A 20,839-nucleotide genomic window follows, 5' to 3' on the forward strand; every position below is an offset into this window, starting at 1 on the left:
GGAACTTCCTTTCGATTCATTTCTTACTCAGGTACAATTCCCTTTCTCTCCCTCACACACTCTCTCTCCCCCTCTCCCCCTTGCGCCGTATATATATACATATACATGATGTATTTCTTCCCCTTCCCAAACATTTACCCCAATTGAACGAGTCACATCTTTCCCCCTCCTTCTACCCCCACCTGCCAGAAGCTTACCGGTTGCAAATCCCCCACAGTATGAATTAGAGAGACACACTGGCATCTTATTCCCGAGTTGACTACGTCTCCATTCCCTTCTGATATCCTCCGAACGATGAGCGAACCCACGAAGATCAGCATCTTGGGTCGTGAGAGCATTGTCGCGGATTTCGGCCTCTGGCGCAATTATGTCGCCAAGGACCTGATCAACGGCTTGTCCTCCACGACCTACGTCCTCGTCACCGACACCAACATCGGTTCCCTTTATACCCCCGGCTTCCAGAAGGCCTTCGAACAGGCTGCTGCCGCCGTCTCCCCCAAACCTCGTTTGCTCGTCTACCATGCCGCCCCCGGTGAAGTCTCCAAGTCGAGACAGACAAAAGCCGACATTGAAGACTGGATGTTGAGCCAGAGCCCGCCATGCGGTCGTGACACGGTCGTCATCGCTCTGGGCGGTGGTGTCATTGGAGATCTGACCGGTTTTGTCGCCTCGACCTACATGCGTGGCGTCCGCTATGTCCAGGTCCCCACAACACTTCTCGCCATGGTGGACTCTTCGATCGGCGGAAAGACCGCCATTGACACACCATTGGGCAAGAATCTGATCGGTGCGATCTGGCAGCCGTCGAGAATCTACATTGACCTGGAGTTCCTGGAGACGCTCCCGGTTCGGGAGTTCATCAATGGTATGGCGGAGGTGATCAAGACCGCAGCCATCTCCAGCGAGGAGGAATTCACAGCGTTGGAGGACAACGCCGAGACGATACTGTCTGCCGTCCGCCGGGTAGTCCAGCCTGGCCAGCGCCGCTTCGAAGGCATTGAGGATATCTTGAAGGCTAGAATTCTGGCGTCTGCTAGACACAAGGCTTACGTCGTCTCCGCGGACGAGCGCGAAGGTGGTCTCCGGAACTTGCTGAACTGGGGTCACTCCATTGGTCACGCCATTGAGGCCATCTTGACCCCTCAGGTTCTCCACGGAGAATGTGTCGCCATTGGTATGGTGAAGGAGGCCGAATTGGCCCGCCATCTCGGCATCTTGAAGGGCGTTGCCGTGGCTCGCATTGTTAAGTGCCTTTCAGCCTACGGCCTGCCAACCTCGCTGAAGGATGCCCGGATCAAAAAGCTCACCGCAGGAAAGCACTGCTCCGTCGATCAGCTGCTCTTCAACATGGCTCTGGACAAGAAGAACGACGGTCCCAAGAAGAAGGTCGTTCTGCTTTCTGCCATTGGACGCACTTACGAACCGCGCGCCAGCGTTGTCCCGAATGAAGACATTAGCGTCGTTCTGGCTCCCAGTATCGAGGTCTACCCTGGCGTCGCAACCTCCTCGAACGTCGTCTGCACTCCTCCGGGTTCCAAGAGTATCTCCAACCGTGCTCTGGTTTTGGCCGCTCTCGGTTCGGGCACTTGCCGTATCAAGAACCTGCTGCACTCCGACGACACCGAGGTGATGCTCAACGCTCTGGAGCGTCTGGGCGCTTGCACCTTCTCCTGGGAAGAGGAAGGCGAAGTGCTCGTCGTCAATGGCAAGGGAGGCGACCTTCAGGCCACTTCCCACCCTCTGTACCTGGGAAATGCCGGTACCGCTTCCAGATTCCTCACCACTGTCGCTACCCTTGCCACTCCCACTGACGTGGATTCGAACGTTCTTACTGGCAACAACCGCATGAAGCAGAGACCGATCGGCGACTTGGTCGACGCCCTGACCGCAAACGGTGCCTCGGTCGAGTACATGGAGAGAAAGGGTAGCCTTCCCCTGAAGATCGCTGCCTCCGGTGGATTCGCGGGTGGTCAGATTAACCTTGCCGCGAAGGTTTCATCCCAGTATGTCTCCTCGTTGCTGATGTGCGCTCCGTACGCCAAGGAGCCGGTCACCTTGAAGCTGGTGGGTGGAAAGCCCATCTCCCAGCCCTACATCGACATGACCACGGCCATGATGCGCTCTTTCGGTATCGATGTGAAGAAGTCTACCACTGAGGAGCACACCTACCACATTCCTCAGGGCCGCTATGTCAACCCTGCTGAGTACATGGTGGAGAGCGATGCCTCTTCGGCTACCTACCCTCTGGCCATTGCGGCGATCACCGGCACTACTTGCACTGTGCCCAACATCGGTTCCAAGTCCCTCCAGGGTGATGCTCGCTTCGCCGTCGATGTTCTCCGTCCCATGGGCTGCACTGTTGAGCAAACGGACAGCTCCACCACTGTTACTGGAGCGCCTGGTGGTGTCTTGCGGCCCCTGCCCAACGTCGACATGGAACCTATGACCGACGCTTTCCTCACGGCTTCCGTGCTCGCGGCTGTCGCGCGCGGTGATGGCTCAAACCACACGACTCGCATCTACGGAATCGCCAACCAGCGTGTAAAGGAATGCAACCGTATCAAGGCCATGAAGGATGAGCTTGCCAAGTTCGGTGTCATCTGTCGTGAACATGACGACGGCATTGAAATCGATGGCATTGACCGCACCAGTCTGCGTCAGCCTGCCGGAGGCGTTTTCTGCTACGACGACCACCGTGTCGCGTTCAGCTTCAGTGTTCTTTCTCTCGTCACTCCTCAGTCGACACTGATTTTGGAGAGAGAATGTGTCGGCAAGACCTGGCCCGGCTGGTGGGACTCGCTGAAGCAGCTGTTCTCCGTGAAGCTGGAGGGTAAGGAGCTGAAGGAAGACGAAGCTGCGGCTCTCACGCAAGCTGAGAAGTCCAGTGCATCCATCTTCATTATCGGCATGCGTGGCGCTGGAAAAACCACCAGCGGACAGTGGGTTGCTAAGACTCTTAACCGCCCGTTCCTTGACCTCGACACCGAGCTTGAAGCTACGGAGGGAATGAGTATCCCCGACATCATCAAGCAACGTGGATGGCAGGGATTCAGAGACGCTGAGCTCAGTCTTTTGCAACGCACGTTGAAGGAGCGCTCAACTGGCTATGTCTTCGCTTGCGGTGGTGGTATCGTCGAGATCCCCGAGGCGAGAAAGTTGCTTATCGATTACCACAAGACCAAGGGTAACGTTCTGCTCATTATGCGGGATATCAAGCAGGTCATGGACTTCCTCTCCATTGACAAGACCCGCCCCGCTTATGTTGAAGACATGATGGGAGTCTGGCTGCGCCGGAAGCCCTGGTTCCAGGAGTGCAGTAACATTCAGTACTACAGCCAGACTGCTACCTCTGGCGGTCTCGCTCGTGCATCTGAAGACTTCAAGCGCTTCCTCCGCACTGTTACCGGAGAGGTCGACAGTCTTAGCACCATCAAGCGCAAGGAACACTCGTTCTTTGTTTCTCTGACCCTGCCCGACCTCCGTAATGCTAGCGATATCCTGAAGAAGGTCTGCGTCGGCTCCGATGCAGTGGAGCTCCGTGTCGATCTTCTGGAAGATCCGACGATGGATGGTGATATTCCTTCCGTCGACTACGTCGCCGAGCAGCTGTCTTTCCTGCGCAGCCACGTCACCCTACCTGTCATCTACACTATTCGCACCAAGAGTCAGGGCGGTCGCTTCCCTGACGACGCCCATGCCGAGGCCTTGGAGCTCTACCGCCTTGCGTTCCGGTCTGGACTCGAGTTTGTGGATTTGGAGATCGCCTTCCCCGATGAGATGCTGCGCACCGTCACGGAGCAGAAGGGCTATTCTCGCATCATTGCGTCGCACCACGACCCCAAGGGTGAGCTCTCCTGGAGTAACATGTCGTGGACGAAGTACTACAACCGTGCGCTGGAGTACGGTGATGTGATCAAGCTGGTCGGAGTTGCCAAGAACCTGGACGACAACAACGCCTTGAGGAACTTCAAGAACTGGGCTGCCAGTGCTCATGATGTTCCCTTGATCGCTATCAACATGGGCGACAACGGACAGCTCAGTCGGATCCTGAACGGCTTCATGACCCCTGTATCCCACCCCAGCCTTCCGTTCAAGGCGGCACCCGGTCAGCTCTCCGCTGCTGAGATCCGCCGGGGTTTGTCTCTGATGGGAGAGATCCAGCCCAAGAAGTTTGCCATTTTTGGCACACCCATCTCTCAGTCCCGTTCCCCTGCTCTCCACAACACCCTGTTCGCCCAGAGTGGTCTGCCTCACGAGTACAGCCGCTTGGAAACCGCCAAGGCTGAAGATGTCAAGGACTTCATCCGCTCCCCCAACTTTGGCGGCGCCTCGGTCACGATCCCTCTGAAGCTGGACATTATGCCATTGCTGGACGAGATCGCACCCGACGCCGAGATTATCGGTGCGGTGAACACGATTGTGCCTGTTTCTCAGGGTAAGGGCCAGCCGGCTCGCTTGGTTGGTTACAACACGGACTGGCAGGGCATGACGCTGTCGCTGCGCAACGCCGGTGTGTACGGATGCAACGGAGACGCCAGCGCCGTGGTGGTTGGTGGTGGTGGCACCGCTCGCGCCGCCATCTATTCTCTGCACAACATGGGCTACTCCCCGATCTACATCATTGGGCGATCCCCCGCGAAGCTTGAGAGCATGGTTCAGACTTTCCCCAGCAGCTACAACATCCGCATCGTCGACACGATCGATGCGCTGGATACCATCCCCAAGGTGGCCATTGGCACGATTCCGGCCGACAAGCCGATCGATTCGGGCATGCGCGAGACGCTGTGCCACATGTTCGCTCGGGCTCAGGAGATTGATGCTGATATGGTCAAGTCGGTGGAGAAGGTGCCTCGCGTGCTGGTGGAGATGGCATACAAGCCGTCGGTGACGACGCTGATGCAGCTGGCCAACGACGCCGGATGGCACACAGTTCCTGGTCTGGAGGTTTTGGTTGGCCAGGGATGGTACCAGGTAGGTTCTTCCAGGTGATTACATGATATTGAGTGAAGACTAATGTGGTGTACTAGTACCAACGCTGGACCGGTATTTCGCCTCTCTACGACGATGCCAGGGTGAGTTATTTTATTGAGATGCCTTTGATGCAAAAGACACTTGTGACTGACTGAATCGATTACAGGAAGCCGTGATCGGATCCCCCGACCCTAACTCGGCATGAGTTCTGCAAACTGAGTGATTCACATGAACGATCTCGGGTTGTTTTTTCTACATTTATTCCGCCTTCAACGGCGACTTGATATAATTATCAGTTTTGACTTGATAAAGTGAGCTGGATCATATAAATGGAGTTTCCTATTATCTTCAATAATTTTCCCTTTCCATGTTGTAATACTTGGTATGCCCACTAGGTGTAATGTAGACAAAACACAAGCAATACAGACAGCAACATACATACACCTACGCGTCTTAAATCCACCGTAACCCACCGACTCGCACTCCCGACATCGAACATCCATACCAGTAGGAGTAGAAAAGAGTCATACGTAGTGTATACGAGAAGAGGACACGCACCACCTGAACTAGAACTAAAACAACCCCACAGATTTGCACCGATACTGACGACTAGACGATTAACTTTGTTGATAGAGACCTATTAATAGAACCGCTCGGAGATATACCTGAGTATACATAGCCTCATCAAGACATAAACATGTCTCTCAAATAATAGTAACGATGGACGTATGTATTGAATTGATTTGATTGACTAACAATAATACGCAAGATATTATCCACTCCTCAGCTAGCCAGAACATCGCGTATGCAATCCATACAGTGAAAAAAAACAATAATAGCGAGTAATCAACAATAGACTTGATCTAGAATCAGATATCTAACTACACCTACTACTACTAAAATTAATCCTAAGCGAAGATCAGATTTTTTTTAATTGATAGCGGATAAATTAATCTGATGTGCTGGTCAATTGAAAAATATTGGTGGGGGGGAAAGTAAGTTGTTGGTTCTAGACCCGACCGACCGACCGGTCGCGACCGGGGTGCGCGGGCTGTGGGAGAGTCTGGACCCGACCGTCTTGTTCTACATTCTTAGTTTAGATGGTTGTTAGTTATCAACAAAGGGTGGTATGGGTATGCTAAGAGTCAGGCTGAGGGGTCATGTGCGCGTGTAGGGTTCAAAATTGAAAATTCTTTGGTGGAACTGACTAACTGACTAGCTGACTAGCTAGCTAGATAGTAGTTTATGTATGTGGTTGTTTTGGGGATATTCTAGAAGGGTCTGTTTTTGGTTGCATTACTCAGTACTACTAGTAACACTGGTAGATGTGTTGACATACCAGTAAGTAGATATATTCTATTATCTGATGAGTAGTAGTATAGTAGGAATATATTTTTGTGTTGGGCGGAGGCTGAGTATCCGGGAAGGTGATTATTGGTGCGCGTATGTCGGATTCAAAGGCTTAGTATTTATATCTATGTATATATATTGAATAATTGAAATATATAATTAATACTTCATATACACTCTACAGTAGTTCAAAGAAAATACAGTCTTGTGGCTGGCGGGGTAGTAAAGCCCGATAACAATGTGTCACTAGTAAAGGTCTGTCTGATGGTGGATAATTAAAAATAGTAACTTTTCCTCGGTTCAAATCATCAGATAGATCTTGGCCCATCATGACTCGAACAATTGCTACTACACTACTACACTAGTCTATGGCATGTCTCACATCAATAATTGATAAGGTGATTCATTGTCATATTTGACCAAGTCAGGATTAATCTTAGTACTGTTAGTTAGTTAGCTGTCATGATCAGCTGCCACTAAGACATTGGTCACCAGCTGGCACGAGACACTTTTTCCTTAGTATTGTTCAACGGTCGCTCGGTCGGTCGAGAACCTTCCATGGAATGATTAATTCATTGATTCGGTTGGGTACCTACATACTTGCAGAAAATAGATCGTAGTTCGGTTAGTTCGTTAGTTATCTACATAGTAAGTAGTGTCTATGCCCAATCAGCATAATCCTGGGCTGTGGCATCCTTGCGACCGGAGAGAAAAAGTTAGGGTAAAGTAGTGGGTGGATGCGGGTGACCCGTGGTGCCGTGTACCCGAACACAACAATGTGTCTCAGTAGTCAGTAGACTACTAGCATCAGTCACTAGTGATCGACCGGGCCGATGACCCAACGACTACGTAGAATACTCTCTCCAAGTCTTGTCTTGATATCTCTCTCTATCTAACTACCATCGATAAAATAGACTCAAACACAGGATAATGGATAATCTGATGGAGACTCGGTGGATATTCACGTCATCAATGCACGCGAGAACCATGTCATGCCCGGTCGGGGAACCGAAAATCGTAGGAGCCATGATTCCCATGGGGCATCGCCTACAGTAGATTTCCCGAGAAGTTTGTTGCAATCAAACCGGTGACTCGTGGGAAATCGGGGAGGAAAGTGGGGGAGGAGATCCGAGAAAACAGGTTGCAACGGATCAATGAGCCTGCTATCGGATGTCGGAAAGACAGGATTGCGAAGAAGACAGAAGAAGGAAGGGGGAAAAAAAAAAGCAAAGAGTACAACCTATCCGAGTAGGTGCTGCACTGGTGTAGGGAAGATAGTAGTCCGGGACTAGTCTGGAAGTTAGTTGGTTTGCAAGGTTTTTCCCTGGACTCGGCTTTGCACGGCCCAAAATTAGAAAAGTTCTAGAAAAGACGTGGAAGAAGTCTATACGGCTGCGCCGAATGGCATTCTCAGCAGACTAAACCGTTTTGGCGTGGTCTTGCATATCCTTGACGTATGGAACCAGCGGTCGTTACCGAAATTACGGCGTACGGACGGAGTACGGGGCCCGAGTTACGCCTAAACGGGGGAAGAAGAGCGAATGGGGAGCTGCCCGCGGAGAATCCTGAACCACAAATCGATGAACTGGCAACCGGGCTGTGGCTGTGCGCCCTCCCAGCCAATCACACGCCGGGATTCATCCCTGAGCAGCTGCAGGGGGGAAAGACGAACGGAGAAAGAAAGGGATCATGGAATCCCGAGAGAAGAATTTTCTCACCCTTCCATGCATTAGTCTGTCACTAGTTGCGTCCGTTAGCATGTGGCAGGCAGGGGAGTCTGGCACACTGTTGTCCGGGTTGCTGGTACGTGCTACTAGTAGCCCGAGATCGTCGCCCCGTGCGAGCATAGAGTGCTGACTGGGCACTCTTCCCTACCAATGAAAATTTTTTCACTGCCGTCTAAGGCCTTTCATAATGCATTTGTCTTGCAGGGTTCCTGGCGAAGGATTGGTCCGGCCATCCTTGTAGCACATGGCATGGTCTTTCCGCTGGAAAGAAAAAACAATTTGACTTTGGTGGTTGCTGCTCGGCTACATGCTTCGGCAGTCCTGAAGACGCTTTGTTCCGACAACGAGTGGAAGTGGTGATGTCTTGCATTACGAGCTGAAACTCTCTGATCTCCATGCTCGACTCATTCAATTTTGGGGCTCCATGACATCTGTCAAATCATGTAGCTCCATTGACGTCGGATCACGGTCTTCCTCCCATTCCCCCGGCCGGGGAGGAGGGGCTTTTCCCAGATACCCGTCCCTCAGACCCGCCGGGGTCCCATACAACTCAAACACTGGATATCTAACGCCCGGGACAACTGGGGCAAATTGTCCACTCCAGCTAGGTCCAACCAGCGAAGGCTGTAGTCTTCCCTGTTCCGGTCGCCTTGTGCTGACGGACGGCATCTGCGATACACTGTAGAAAGAAAAGTACTCTGTATAGGTATAGGCCACAGGATTTTTGCTACGGCTGAATGCAGACGATCCAGCCAGCTGGGTCAGAGATAGTGGCAGATGGGGCAGAGCCCATTTGCTGTTACCTAAACTCGAGCTTGAAGTCTTTGCCACCAGTTTCAGCTGTCTCGTCTACTCCTGTGGTGGGCCCGCAAGTTGGGGCTTTTGTTTGGGGTCCTTGACAGGGCTCTGTGACCATAGCTTAGTTGGAATGGAGTTATGGTGGAACCTGGTGGCTTGAAGCCAAAAGGTAGTTGCATTAAACTATCCCCAATCACAGGTGTCAATGTACCAAGGTGGTCGAGCATGTGTGGACCGGAATCAACGCCCGTCCCTCCACGTTGCGTACTTTGTATATGAGGCGGCCACGCGTAGACAACCTAATTGAAAATTTTTTTCAGGGCAAGCAGGAACGTGCCAATAACGTTTGAATCTTACTATTTGCATGTGAAAGCGATAGGAAATCCTGGATCGTTGAAGGGGAAAGAGCTTTCCACCAGTCACACCACTACCACCGCAAGTCACCTCACATTGTTTTTGCACTTGGTGTAATCCAGCAGTATGATTTGCAATTGCCTAAGGGGCGAATTACTACGTATTCGTAATCGTGCAACTTGGAACCCATGCAGAGATGACTCTTGTGAATACTAACTAAGACTAATACAGGGACAATGACTCAACGCCAGAAGCAACCAGATGCAACTCGTATGGTCCCAACGGGAATGACTTCCTCCGATATAGGACATGTGCTGCTTCGGTTAGCGCGCAGGACCGTGGTACACTCAAGACATAATCTGTCATGCCATGATAAGAGCATCAGCTGACCCGATCACGCGTGGAGAGAAAAAGATGGCATTGCTGCAAGAGAGAGAGAGAGAGAGGGACCATGTTTGCTGCATGGCAGGGCAGGCAGGCTGGGGGTGGGAAAAAGAAAGGACCACCGGCCGAGAACCCAGTTCGGAACAGATGTGCCGTGAAAATCAGGCTGCTAGCGTTGGGGGCAGCGCTAAGGCATGTCCAGTGGCAGTTTTGCTGTTGTGTCGGCGATACGCAGTCTCCGAGGCCGGGGTCATCAATCTTGGCGCCGGCGTATGCCCGACCTTTTGCCGGCCCAGACAGTTCTCGACCCGTCTCAACGTTCAACATGACCGACCACATTATCAAATTCTCTCTACAGTTGCTGACAAGTGTGGGTGGAATGCAGTAGTGTCTGCCAGAAGCATCTTGTGACGGTTTTACTCGGGCAACTCCGTGGAGTTTCGCGGCCGACCGATTACTATTGTTCATCCGGTGGATGATGAGTGGATTACTAAGGTGTGACTAGGCATGAGACATGCACTAGCCACATCATAGTGGTATTGTGGCGCAGGCAACCTGTGGCTTGTGGGGGTATGTCTGTTCGCGTTGGCACCTATTGACTAGTTTGTCTGTATCGATGATCGGCAACTACGGAGCAGACCCTGATGCATCATCCAGCCAGGGCAGGCAATGCTGAAGAAAGGATCTTCAGCTTTTCTTGCTTTGCCGCGCACCGACTCCTTCCCACTCCTTTTCGTCGGTCGTACATGTCATCTGTAAGGGTTTTCACTCTTGGTGGTCCGATCGCAAGACAAACACGAGATCGGTATCTGGTTCTGCATTGCTTCTCAGATGCCATGTTTTACTTAAGCAACGGCATTGTGGCTGAGCCGTGTCCCATTGGCTGCCTCAGTTCCAGAGGAGGAAAAAACTAAAAAAGTTACAAAACAAACGATGCTTCTTGACACACGGTGTGGAGTCCGGTTTTGGTGTTTTGGTGCGACTAACGGATTACTAGTTTACCCGACTATATCGGACTTGTAGCCCTGTGTAGACTGGTAGGGATTTATCAGATAGATTAATTTACATCGAACTAACTGTAGCTGAAGAATCCATCCCTACCAGTCCTACAGTACTCACCTGGTGCATTTCCTCCTTTACCCTAAATTAATTAGATCTAGTATGACCAATAAATAAATCACTTAATTCAAGAAACTGCCAGAAATTTCCATCCCCCGTAAAATCCGAGATATTTCGGGTAAATCATTAGTCTGGACTTATCGGACGAAATAGCTGAGGGTTTAGCGGGTGCAGAAGTTTACTAAGTTTACCAGACAGTGCAGGTATGCTGAAGGGGAGGAGGGGAGGGAAAAAGCAAAAAGACCAAAACCAATGAAAAAAAAAGAAAAATACCCACTTGGGAGACTGGGAGTGTGGCTTGGGGGCTTTTTCGGGGGTGGGACCGCATTGGATAACCAGCTCCCCGGAGATGCAGATCGAAAAGTGCAAGCCAAAGTGGGTCTCTGCCTGGTGGTAAGGCAGGTAAGTTTTACGTGTTCGGCCGTACGTACGGGTATGACGGAGTAAAGTATGAGAGATGGGTATGAATAAGTTACTGACCTAGCCAGCATACGCTTAACCCGATCGGGCGAAAAATAAAAAAAATCGAGTCACAGAGGAAAGCGATCGTCGGGCTTGTCCGTTAGTGGTAGTTCTAGTCTAGTTAACTTACTGACTGAACTGAGAGTATGCGGCAGCAACGTCATCCCCATAATAAAAGAGCCATCCTCTCCCCCTCCGCTTCAGCTATGCTCTCCCTTTCCCCTCCCATCATTATCTCTCAATTTTAAATCATCCCAATTGATGACTCTTTTACATCAGACTTGTTCATCTTATTAAATACCCTGGTCTACCTCTCCACCCCGACCGGTCTTCCCCATTAACAATCCAACCTTACCCCCTTCTACTACACTTGGTGTTCTCCCCCCAATACCCGTGGTCCTTCGATCTACAGTAAGTTGGCTCGTACCAATCTTGCCCCCCACCACCCCCCCAATCCTTACGTTGTCTACCTTCTTGTCCTCTTCTCTTTCTTCTTACCTGGTCTTTGCATCATTTGGATCAGATTGAGTCTAACCAAGGCCTTTCTTGAACTCTAGTTTTTGTCCTTACCAAGGGTTTTTCACCGACAAAGCCTTCAACTATCGACCTCCCGCCTTCCTGATTGGATCTTCCACTACTCGACGTTTCCAGACTCTTCGACACGCATTGCCTGTCTACTTGAATCTCCGGATCACTCCGTTTCGCTGTTCTCGTTGACTCATTTCTCCGGTTGGCACCCTTCGCACTCATACGCTTGGCCCCTTGAAAGAGTTTAGTGGGGGCCCGCTGGTGCCAACACCCTATATTATAACTTTTGAGTCGACACCCGGTGGCAAATTCCGTGTCTATACCTGCCCACCACACCCCCGTCGGCGTCATTCTCCCTTTGACGTCCAATCGCGAACAAGCACATTATGTTCATGCACCCTGCTGCACGTAAGGGTTTGATCACTGAACCAACTTCCATCCCCTATCTCAACTACCAAGATCCCGTTTGCATACAAGACGACCAGATTCTCGACTACTCTCAAGAAGCCGCTCTCCACTTTCTCGGCCAACAACAACCTCGATTGCAGACTCCTTTCCAGTACCAACCGGATTTGCAGTTCGTCTCTCCGCCGTCTTCCGCTCCTTCCTCCCCTACTTCCTCACCCGCCTCCACCATCTCCCACTATCCTGCGACAACAGCGGTTGCCGCGGATTACTCCTCTGCCGTCTTCGACGGCAATTCCTTCGAGGCTCCTTCGATGACACCCTCCTCCTCCTACAATCCTTCCATCAACATCCATCACTCGGCATCACCACCCTCACAAGCCTACCTTCCGCAATATACTCAACCTTACTACTTCAACGGCAACCCGATGTTGGCACAACAGTCTGTCGCTAACAACCACGGTTGGGAAGGCAACTTGCAGCTGTTGGGCCCAGCTCGCCTTCAGAACAATCTACTGAAAGCCTCTGCTAGTCCTTCATCGAGCCGCTCTGCACCCGCTGGCAGTTCTTTCTCGAGGACAAACGGTGTGGCCAAGCCTCTGCCTACCCCTGTGCAGACCCCCGTGCAGTCCTTCCAAGATGGTAGCCAGACCGACGCCGATCTTGCCATGAGACGGGCGATTCTGGAGCAGCAGCAGCAACAACAACAGCAACAGCAACAGCAGAAGCAGTCTCGTCACCAGCATCAGACCAGCGACTACTCGCTAGCGCCTTCTGTATCGAGCGTGAGTCACAACTCGCCAGTGACTCCTCATACGGGCTTCGAAGACCTCGATGACGCATCGAAGGCGATTGTAAATGGTGAGAACCGGTTTCCCGACGTAGACAAGTGGATGGATGATTACTTACGCCTCGATGCGCTTTCAGACTACAACAACCACAACGCGAACAACAACATGACCATTGGCATTCCCAAGCTCAACCGCACGATTTCCGACATTTACCAGGACGAGCTTTACAACCCCGCCATGATGTCTACACCACAGATGGCTAAGCCCGCGACAAACCAGCAGAATCTCCTGGCACCATCGTTCCGGAATGTGATCGCCGATCGCCTTCAGGCTGCCAACCAGGGCCACTTGACCGCACGGTCCCAGTCTCCCATGGTGAACATGCCGCGCGATCGCTCTCCCTTCCGCCAGAACTCTCCTCTGGCCGCTGAGTACAACCATGCGGCTTTGCAACAACCTCAGATGGCCACCAGCGCCCCTACATCCCAAACTGGGGTGAACATGGGCCAGGCGGCCCAGGGAGAGCCCAAGACGATGTCCCCCAAAGATGCACTGCTGGACTTCAATGAGGGTGACGACACTGGCTTGCCTCTCTTCCCCCCTTCGTCACAGCCCGACTTCAATCTGGGCGATGCACTGGGCGGGCTACGCCGCGAGAGTTCCGGCTCATTCCAGCCGACTCAGAACTTTACATCGATGGAGTCCTTCCCCAGTCAATACGCTACGCAGGGCGCCACTCAGCAGTTCGCCTTCGGCCAACAGCAGAACCACCGCCAGGCACAGCAACAGAATAACAATCTGCTGCACCAGACTCCCGAATTCCCCGCGTCTCTCCCTCGGTTCGACTCTACTGGTAGTGATGTGCTGCCTTCGACTGAGATGACCTCCCCACAGGCATCGCAGAAGATGCCAATGCAGGCACCACCGGTCAAGGAAGAGATCAGTCGACCGGAGAACACCTCGGCCGATGGAGGCACCTACACCTGCACATACCACGGCTGCACACTACGCTTTGAGACCCCGGCCAAGCTGCAGAAGCACAAGCGCGAGGCGCACCGTCAGACCACCCCTGGCGGTCACCTGGTTACTCGCGATACGTCGGCCCGCAATTCGCAGGCCGGACCACACAAGTGTGAGCGCATCAATCCGTCTACGGGCAAGCCGTGCAACTCTGTGTTCTCCCGGCCTTACGATCTTACACGGCACGAGGACACCATCCACAATGCTCGCAAACAAAAGGTGCGGTGTCATCTGTGCACGGAGGAGAAGACCTTCTCGCGCAATGATGCGCTCACCCGGCACATGCGCGTGGTGCATCCAGAGGTTGACTGGCCCGGAAAGCAACGGCGCAGAGGGCGGGAGTGAAGCTTGGGTGGATCAGCCCCAGTTTCCAGCCCCCCTTCTTTTCTTCTCCTTCCCCCCTCCCCTCCTCTCACAAAATCAATTGAGTGGACCGACAAAGGGGTGTGTGGAGGATGGGGATGGTGAGTATTGCCATTCAGCAGCCCCGGCGGTGACAGCATGAGATCCACCGGGTTTCCCTCACCATGACGGATCCCCAAAGCCTCCGACGTCATGGGCTAGTCCCCATCAGGCAAGGACTCGCTAACGGGCCCGGATCGACGGTCGCACCTGCTTCATCGGGCAAGTGTGGAGCCTGAGGACGTGCACCCAATGCAGCAGCCATGACGTCATGGCTGCACCCTTTGGGACGGGCGGCCCGCCGGTGGACCAATCAGCGGGCCGATGACGTATCGATCTCTTTTTCAGCGAACGAGCATGCCTTTTTTTGCTTCTTTGGGCTTCTTTCTTTTGCGATGCTTTTCTTTGTTTTGCATTACATGCCATGGGTCTTAGATTTCTTTTGTCATTTATTCATCATCTGTGATGTGAACGGTGTTGCTGCGAAATCCTTTCTCATTGGGTCGCGGTGGTTTTCGGAAATGGGGTTTGCATCAAAAAAAGAATTCCTTTTTTGCGCGTGTGTATATGCGAAGGTCCCGCGTTTCTGCTTTCTTTCCAGCCAGCTTGTTACGAATTCCTGGGGTTACGCTTTGTACTATATTGTCCCCTGTATGATTGTTACGTGATGAGATATTTATTGCTGCAGCTATTTTTCGTTTGCATTGGGTCGGCATGGTGGTGGGTTTGGCGCGCAGATTGTGATGAAAAAACATGTACAGTATGAAATGTATACATATATCGTGAAAGACATATATACCACCTTTATTATGATTACTTTTCCTTTATTTCCGTCTACTAGTAGAGAATATTGTTTCAGAAAGAAGGGGCTATCGGGACCTGTCAGCCTGAAAGCTCTCAATAGTTTGTTTGAGAGCTTCTAGCGGAAGAAGCTATGAACATCTGCTGCACACTGCACGGTGTCATCGGCAGGTACCCAATTACTTTCCTAAAAAGTACCAAAAGGAAGACGTTATGGAAGCCCAAACATACAATAGTTCAATCTAATAATACTACTGATACCGATACCAACAATAACAATATTTGTTTATTATAACGCATACATACTTACCTCCCAATGCACATTGTTAAGGTACTTTTATCAAAGACCCATGGTGCTTGCTAGCTGGTGGTTTCGGAAAGAATGAATGAAATGAAATGAAGGAGAAGCGAGTAGGTATGACATCATACATATGCACCCCTGTTCCGGTAGAACTACGGGAAGCTATGCATGGCATCACCATACATACATAACATACATCATTTTTCATAACGTACAAAAACCAAGCATGTGCATGCATGTTTCTGATTTTTCTTTCCCAATTCTATTTTTTCTTTCCTTGCTTTTATGAATGATTATGATTATTCTCCGAAAATGTGGTTTGTGGCGGTGCAAAGGTATGTACTTTTGAGTCATAGGAGAATTGGTAAATTGTTAACTAATCAGTTGTTGATAATGGGTTAGTCAGTCAGTGGGATTGGAGGGGATTAGTAATTCGTTTATCAACAACCAATATTAATTATAAATTTGACTATCGTACTTTTAATTCATTATTAAATGGGTAACTAGAAATAATCTAATGATAGAGTCATGATTATGTGTCTATGACTGAGCTAGTTACTCTATAAAGTAAACCTACTGACTCACTCAACTCACCCAGTTATCTAGTATTTCCGAGTGAGTATGTAAATCATTCCCCACATAGTTAAGTTAACCCCTCTTTTTTTTTCATGAGGTGGGTTTTGGGGGATCCACAGTAGTCAATCATTTAGTTTGTCCACTTTTAGTCCACTTTTGAAGGAAGGTCCCTTGGGTACGCAATTTGGTCTGTTTTATCGGTCGGCTATCCACTCCAATTAAAGAAAAAGGTTTGTATCAGGTTGGTGGGGAAATTGTGTGGGTTAGGGATTGATCTACAGACATTCATTGTCCACTTGTATCTGAGTTACATTTCTTAGAATTGTTTTTGTTATACACGATTTGGATGTTTCTGTGTGTATGTGTGTGTGTGTGTGTGTGTGTGTGTGTGTGTGTGTGTGTGTGTGTGGGCTTTTGAAGATGTTCTTGTAGATAATTGTAGTGGTAACAATAAAACTTTATCTAATCAATGAACTTTACTGTTTATCTTCCAACTACCATATGTTGATTAGCACAACTACACCATGAAGTAGCGGTTTCCCTAATGTTCATAGTTATCGCCTCCTCAGCCACAACATCGGGCTGCCGTTGCCATCAGTACTACTACAAATTCTTCTCATTCGATTCCTTATCTTGCCTCTTCGGGTAGTATCTAGAGACAAATCTCATGCAATCATGTTGTCCTTTTAAACTCTGCTGACTTCTTTGCATTCTTGATCATGCAAACGGGACACCAACATCAGTCCAAAAAGATCACCTACTACTCCCTGCGCCTTCAGTTTAGTGATGAATCGCTCCGCTGATTCAAACGGAACGACCTGATCCTGTCGGCTGTGGATGACGAACGTCGGTGTCCGGTAGTTTTGCCCTCCCGGACTTGTGCCAGTGGGCTGATCGCTGCAAGGCGAGAAGCGGACGGCATCGTGAGGTAATCGGCGCTGCCTGTCTGAGCGTTTAGTAACAATAGGAGGGCAGTGCCATTGTCCGATACTGAGAGCACGAGATCAAGGCGATAGGACCCGCTGTCCGATAAAGTATAGCGCTCTGGAAGTGGGCCCGGACTCAATGATCCTATCCTCGCACTTTGCTTCCAACAAGTAATTGCTGCAGAGATGTCTCGCTCCCCGCTCCTCGGGTGAAGCTCGTGCGAGAGAACCCAGCTTCCTGAAGCACCTCCATCCACTCGGACGCTGGCTGAAGAGGATACTTGGTTCCGTTCTCGGCCACCCACCATTCATCAAGCAAGCCAAAAGTCATGTCAAACCACGCCAGCGGTTGAGTTCTCTCAGAAAGAATCACAACCCCGTCATCAATCAGGCAGTCCCTGAGCCTGCGGCAAGTTCCAACCCTGCTGGAGGTAGCGTGCACACAGTTCGTTCCGATGACTATGTCGTAGCGATTGCGATGCTCGGCTCTCGTTTTCTCTTCTAGATCAATTGTGTCGTAGTCGATCCAGGAGAAATCAACGAATCTGTCCTTCGCTTTGGAGACAATCGGTGCAAATACATCGGTAAAGGTGTATTGGCACGGGATTCTCGCCGCCTCGATAGCCTGCGCCAGCCGCAGAGTCGTGCCCCCGGTGCCTGCACCAACTTCCAGAATGCGAGGGACCCGCTTATCGCTCTTATGATGCATCTCGTGTCCGCGAAGCAAAATCGTGACTAGAGTTACGAGCTGATCCGTAGATGTGGATACCATTGGTGAGTTGGCATAATAGTCTTCCATAATTTTGAATGAGGCTGAACTTCCAAACATCAGCGATTGAGGATCTTGTTCGCCCTTGAGAATGGGTGCCAGGTTTTCTCCGGTCAGTTTCATCAACTGTGCTTCCGGCAAACAGGCTGGAAAGCGGGAAACAAAGTTCTCATACACCTCCGCAGCAGAACCAAATTTTGGGGTTTCACGACCTCGCACGATTATACTCGCCTGTATAAAAACAACTCCATGGGTCTGAAGAATGTTCCATAGTCGAGGAACGAGCTTGCTGTGCTTGGGTATATGCTTAATTGGGGAAACAACCGTCCCTGAGGGCAAAGACAGAACGGGAACCCCCATAGCCTCGAAGGCTTCCAGGATATAGGCCTGCGCCAAAAGATTTTGCAACGGTAAGACATTAGACTCGTAGGCGATATACCCATTCCTATTTGCCGCATCTTGGAATCGGCTGTCGACTTCGAGCAGTGCCTCTACTGGGTCCCATGTGGCCGCGGTCTTGTCACCTTCATGTCCAATCACTCCGTTGAGCTTGGTTTGTAAGATACTCGGTGGAATACCAGAGTCAGTAGGCGATACCGGCTCATTGTGATGTATGACTTCATCACTACCAATCGTGTGTCGAGGGCCCCCAGGCGACTTTTGCTTCACCATTTCTGTGAGGTTCTCCACAGACGTTTGTCCCAGGCCTACGGTACTGATGCTCGAGTCAAATGCTGCGTTGAGCTCATCCGAAAATTCCGTCAATGATAGAGAATCGATACCAAGGTCTATAAGAACAGCATCTGCAGGGATATCGGCTGGGTCCAAACCAGTGTAATTCGAGATGAGCCCATTTATCACAACCTCGGGGTTCCTGTACTTTTCTTCTAGTGGAGTTGTCATGGCTGTTGTAGCCGTCATAGGACTTGATTCCGTGTCACTCATGGTTGGTAATTCCCCGGTAGACATAGCAGCAGCATCAGGGACGTTCTTCTGAGCCAGTATGTGATCAGGGCGCGATACTGGCTGCTGTGGCCGAGAAATCCTGGCGTTGTTAGCTGCTCCAAGGGATTTGCCCAACTTCACCCTGTCCAACTGATTGAAACGAACGCCTGACATCATCGCTACCATCTGTCTTTCGGGGGAGCGTACGAAGACATCCCCAATGAACTGATTATTACCAGCCGACTTAATACTTGTGTAGACGAACCACTCCCCCTCGAAATTTGCTAGACAGGCAGTTGTCAGAATCACACGTTCAATACCCACCGCAATCAGGACTTGGTCATCAGCAGCGTTTTCGCTGGTATTTAGCAGCAACCCTGTCACCGAAATAAGGGAGTCAAGGAGCACCGCATCACATCTCATCCAAGTAGGGCTCTCTATCCGACCAGGCTGGCCTTCGGGAAGTTTGACGGTTGCTACCGCTTCGTTTCCATCCACTACCACGGACTGGATACCTTGGAGGAAGGGAGCGTAGTGCATCACTTTTGAGAACAACCCATACGCCCTCCTTGCCATGAAGCGCTCGGCCGTCTGGCAGTCTTGGACTCGAGTGAACGCGCCATCCACCAGTCGCCCATATGTAGACAGGTTGGCTTGTGCTGTTACGGTAGCCATGCCTACGCAATGGACCGAGGGTTGTCTAGACTCTGGAGTTGTGGAATACACAGTGAACTTCCAGGATTGCGTGGGAACAAGCTCTTGGAGCTGCAGCTCCACTTCACGCGATCGGTCTAACCCCAGAGGCACCTGGAACTGCAAATCATCAAAAGTTAGGTGCTGTGTAGCCATATCCCCGAGTAGAAGCTGAATGGCATTGGTAACACCCTCTAAGTATAAGGGTGCAGGACAAAGTGGTTGCTCCAAAAAAGCATGTCCCTTGACCACCTCCTGAAATCTTTCACACATCGTATTAATGTGAAAGCTCATATGGGAGTCGCAGGGGCCTGCTTCTTTTCGAGTGATCAGTCTCATGGGAGGTGCAGCCACAGAAGCTGCGGAATCTAAGACAGTCGAAGCTGCCAAGAGCTTTTCCTGCAACTCCATAGCTCGGTCGATGTTCTCAGTCCAGTACTGGTTCCTCTCGAAATGATAAGGAGGCAACCATGTTTCTTTAAGCCCTGTAGGAAAATCTCGGATGAAGGACCAATGGGACACAGAAAGCCCTGAATGCCATAGGTCAGAAATAACCGTGGCAATGCCGGTCTCCGGCCCTTCACTTGGCCGGATACTGACTGGATGGAATGTGTGTGCTTTGACATCTCGCATAGCTCTCTTGGTCATCGGTATAATTGGACTATTTATGCCAACCTCAAGCCAATTGCAAGGGCCGAGCTGCTGTTCAAGGCGCTGTATAGCATTAACAAAGTACACTGGATCTCTCGCATGTCGAGCAGCATTCCAGTCCTGAATAGATTTGAGCTCCTCCTGAGTACAGGCCTCCACTCGAATGCTGGGTTTGTATGTCATGCTGCGACAAAGATCATCCAAATCCGGCATGATGGGCTCAACAAGATGCGAATGAAACGCATGAGTTGTTGATAGACGTTGGTATTTAAGCCCAGAAAACTCTTTGTGGATGGATAGAACACGCTCAGCCAAGTCCACGGTGGCTGAAGCTCCTGCTATAACTACCGAAGTGGGCGAGTTATAGCAAGCGACCTCCAATTTAGCAGTCTTTGCAAGACCAGACAAGTGGGTAATGAGCTTCTGGACATCACTCGGGCTACTATGTATGGCGAGCATTGCTCCCCGCTCAGTTCCCCAATTTGTATCAATGAGTCGGGCTCGATATGCAATCAACTTCAGACAGTCAGTGAGGGAAAGAGCTCCAGATACCCCCAGTGCGACTATCTCGCCAAGGCTGTGGCCAATAATGGCATCAGGCTTAAGCCCGCCATCAATCCAGCAGCGAGCGCAGGCGTATTGCACCGCAAAGATACTGCATTGCAGGCTCAGTGCACTGTCAATGGGTGTTTTCTGGAAAATCGCTGTGGCAATACCCGGAAACCCCAGCTGAATTAGTGATGCATCACAGGCGTCAATATAGCTCTTGAAGGCGGGGTATGCTTCGTAGAAGTTTCGATCTAACGCCACCTTGTTATCATATTGCCCGCTCAAGACCATAACCACCGCATTGTGCTGTCGTGTGT

General features: G+C 50.8%; 3 protein-coding genes across 3 annotated transcripts; 2 read left to right on the forward strand and 1 right to left on the reverse strand.

The window, feature by feature from the left end:
* BO79DRAFT_28522 (pentafunctional protein ARO1) lies at positions 1-5,208 on the forward strand. The gene is made up of 4 exons (XM_025688335.1): positions 1-31; positions 218-4,971; positions 5,028-5,072; positions 5,138-5,208. The coding sequence occupies exons 2-4, from the start codon at positions 295-297 to the stop codon at positions 5,174-5,176; spliced, it is 4,761 nt and encodes a 1,586-aa protein (XP_025538382.1). The 5' UTR covers positions 1-31; positions 218-294; the 3' UTR covers positions 5,177-5,208.
* Positions 5,209-11,771: 6,563 nt separating this feature from the next.
* Positions 11,772-14,414, forward strand: BO79DRAFT_28555 (stress-regulated transcription factor RPN4). The gene has a single exon (XM_025688369.1). The coding sequence runs from the start codon at positions 12,080-12,082 to the stop codon at positions 14,252-14,254; it is 2,175 nt and encodes a 724-aa protein (XP_025538383.1). The 5' UTR covers positions 11,772-12,079; the 3' UTR covers positions 14,255-14,414.
* Positions 14,415-17,060: 2,646 nt separating this feature from the next.
* Positions 17,061-19,304, reverse strand: BO79DRAFT_238407 (uncharacterized protein; the record flags this gene model as incomplete). Its single annotated transcript, XM_025684811.1, has 1 exon — positions 17,061-19,304. One exon carries the CDS (start codon positions 19,302-19,304, stop codon positions 17,061-17,063), a length of 2,244 nt encoding a protein of 747 aa, XP_025538384.1.
* Positions 19,305-20,839: the final 1,535 nt, after the last annotated feature.

Source organism: Aspergillus costaricaensis (genome assembly GCF_003184835.1).
Source record: "Aspergillus costaricaensis CBS 115574 unplaced genomic scaffold BO79scaffold_20, whole genome shotgun sequence".
NCBI classification, from domain to species: domain Eukaryota; kingdom Fungi; phylum Ascomycota; class Eurotiomycetes; order Eurotiales; family Aspergillaceae; genus Aspergillus; species Aspergillus costaricensis.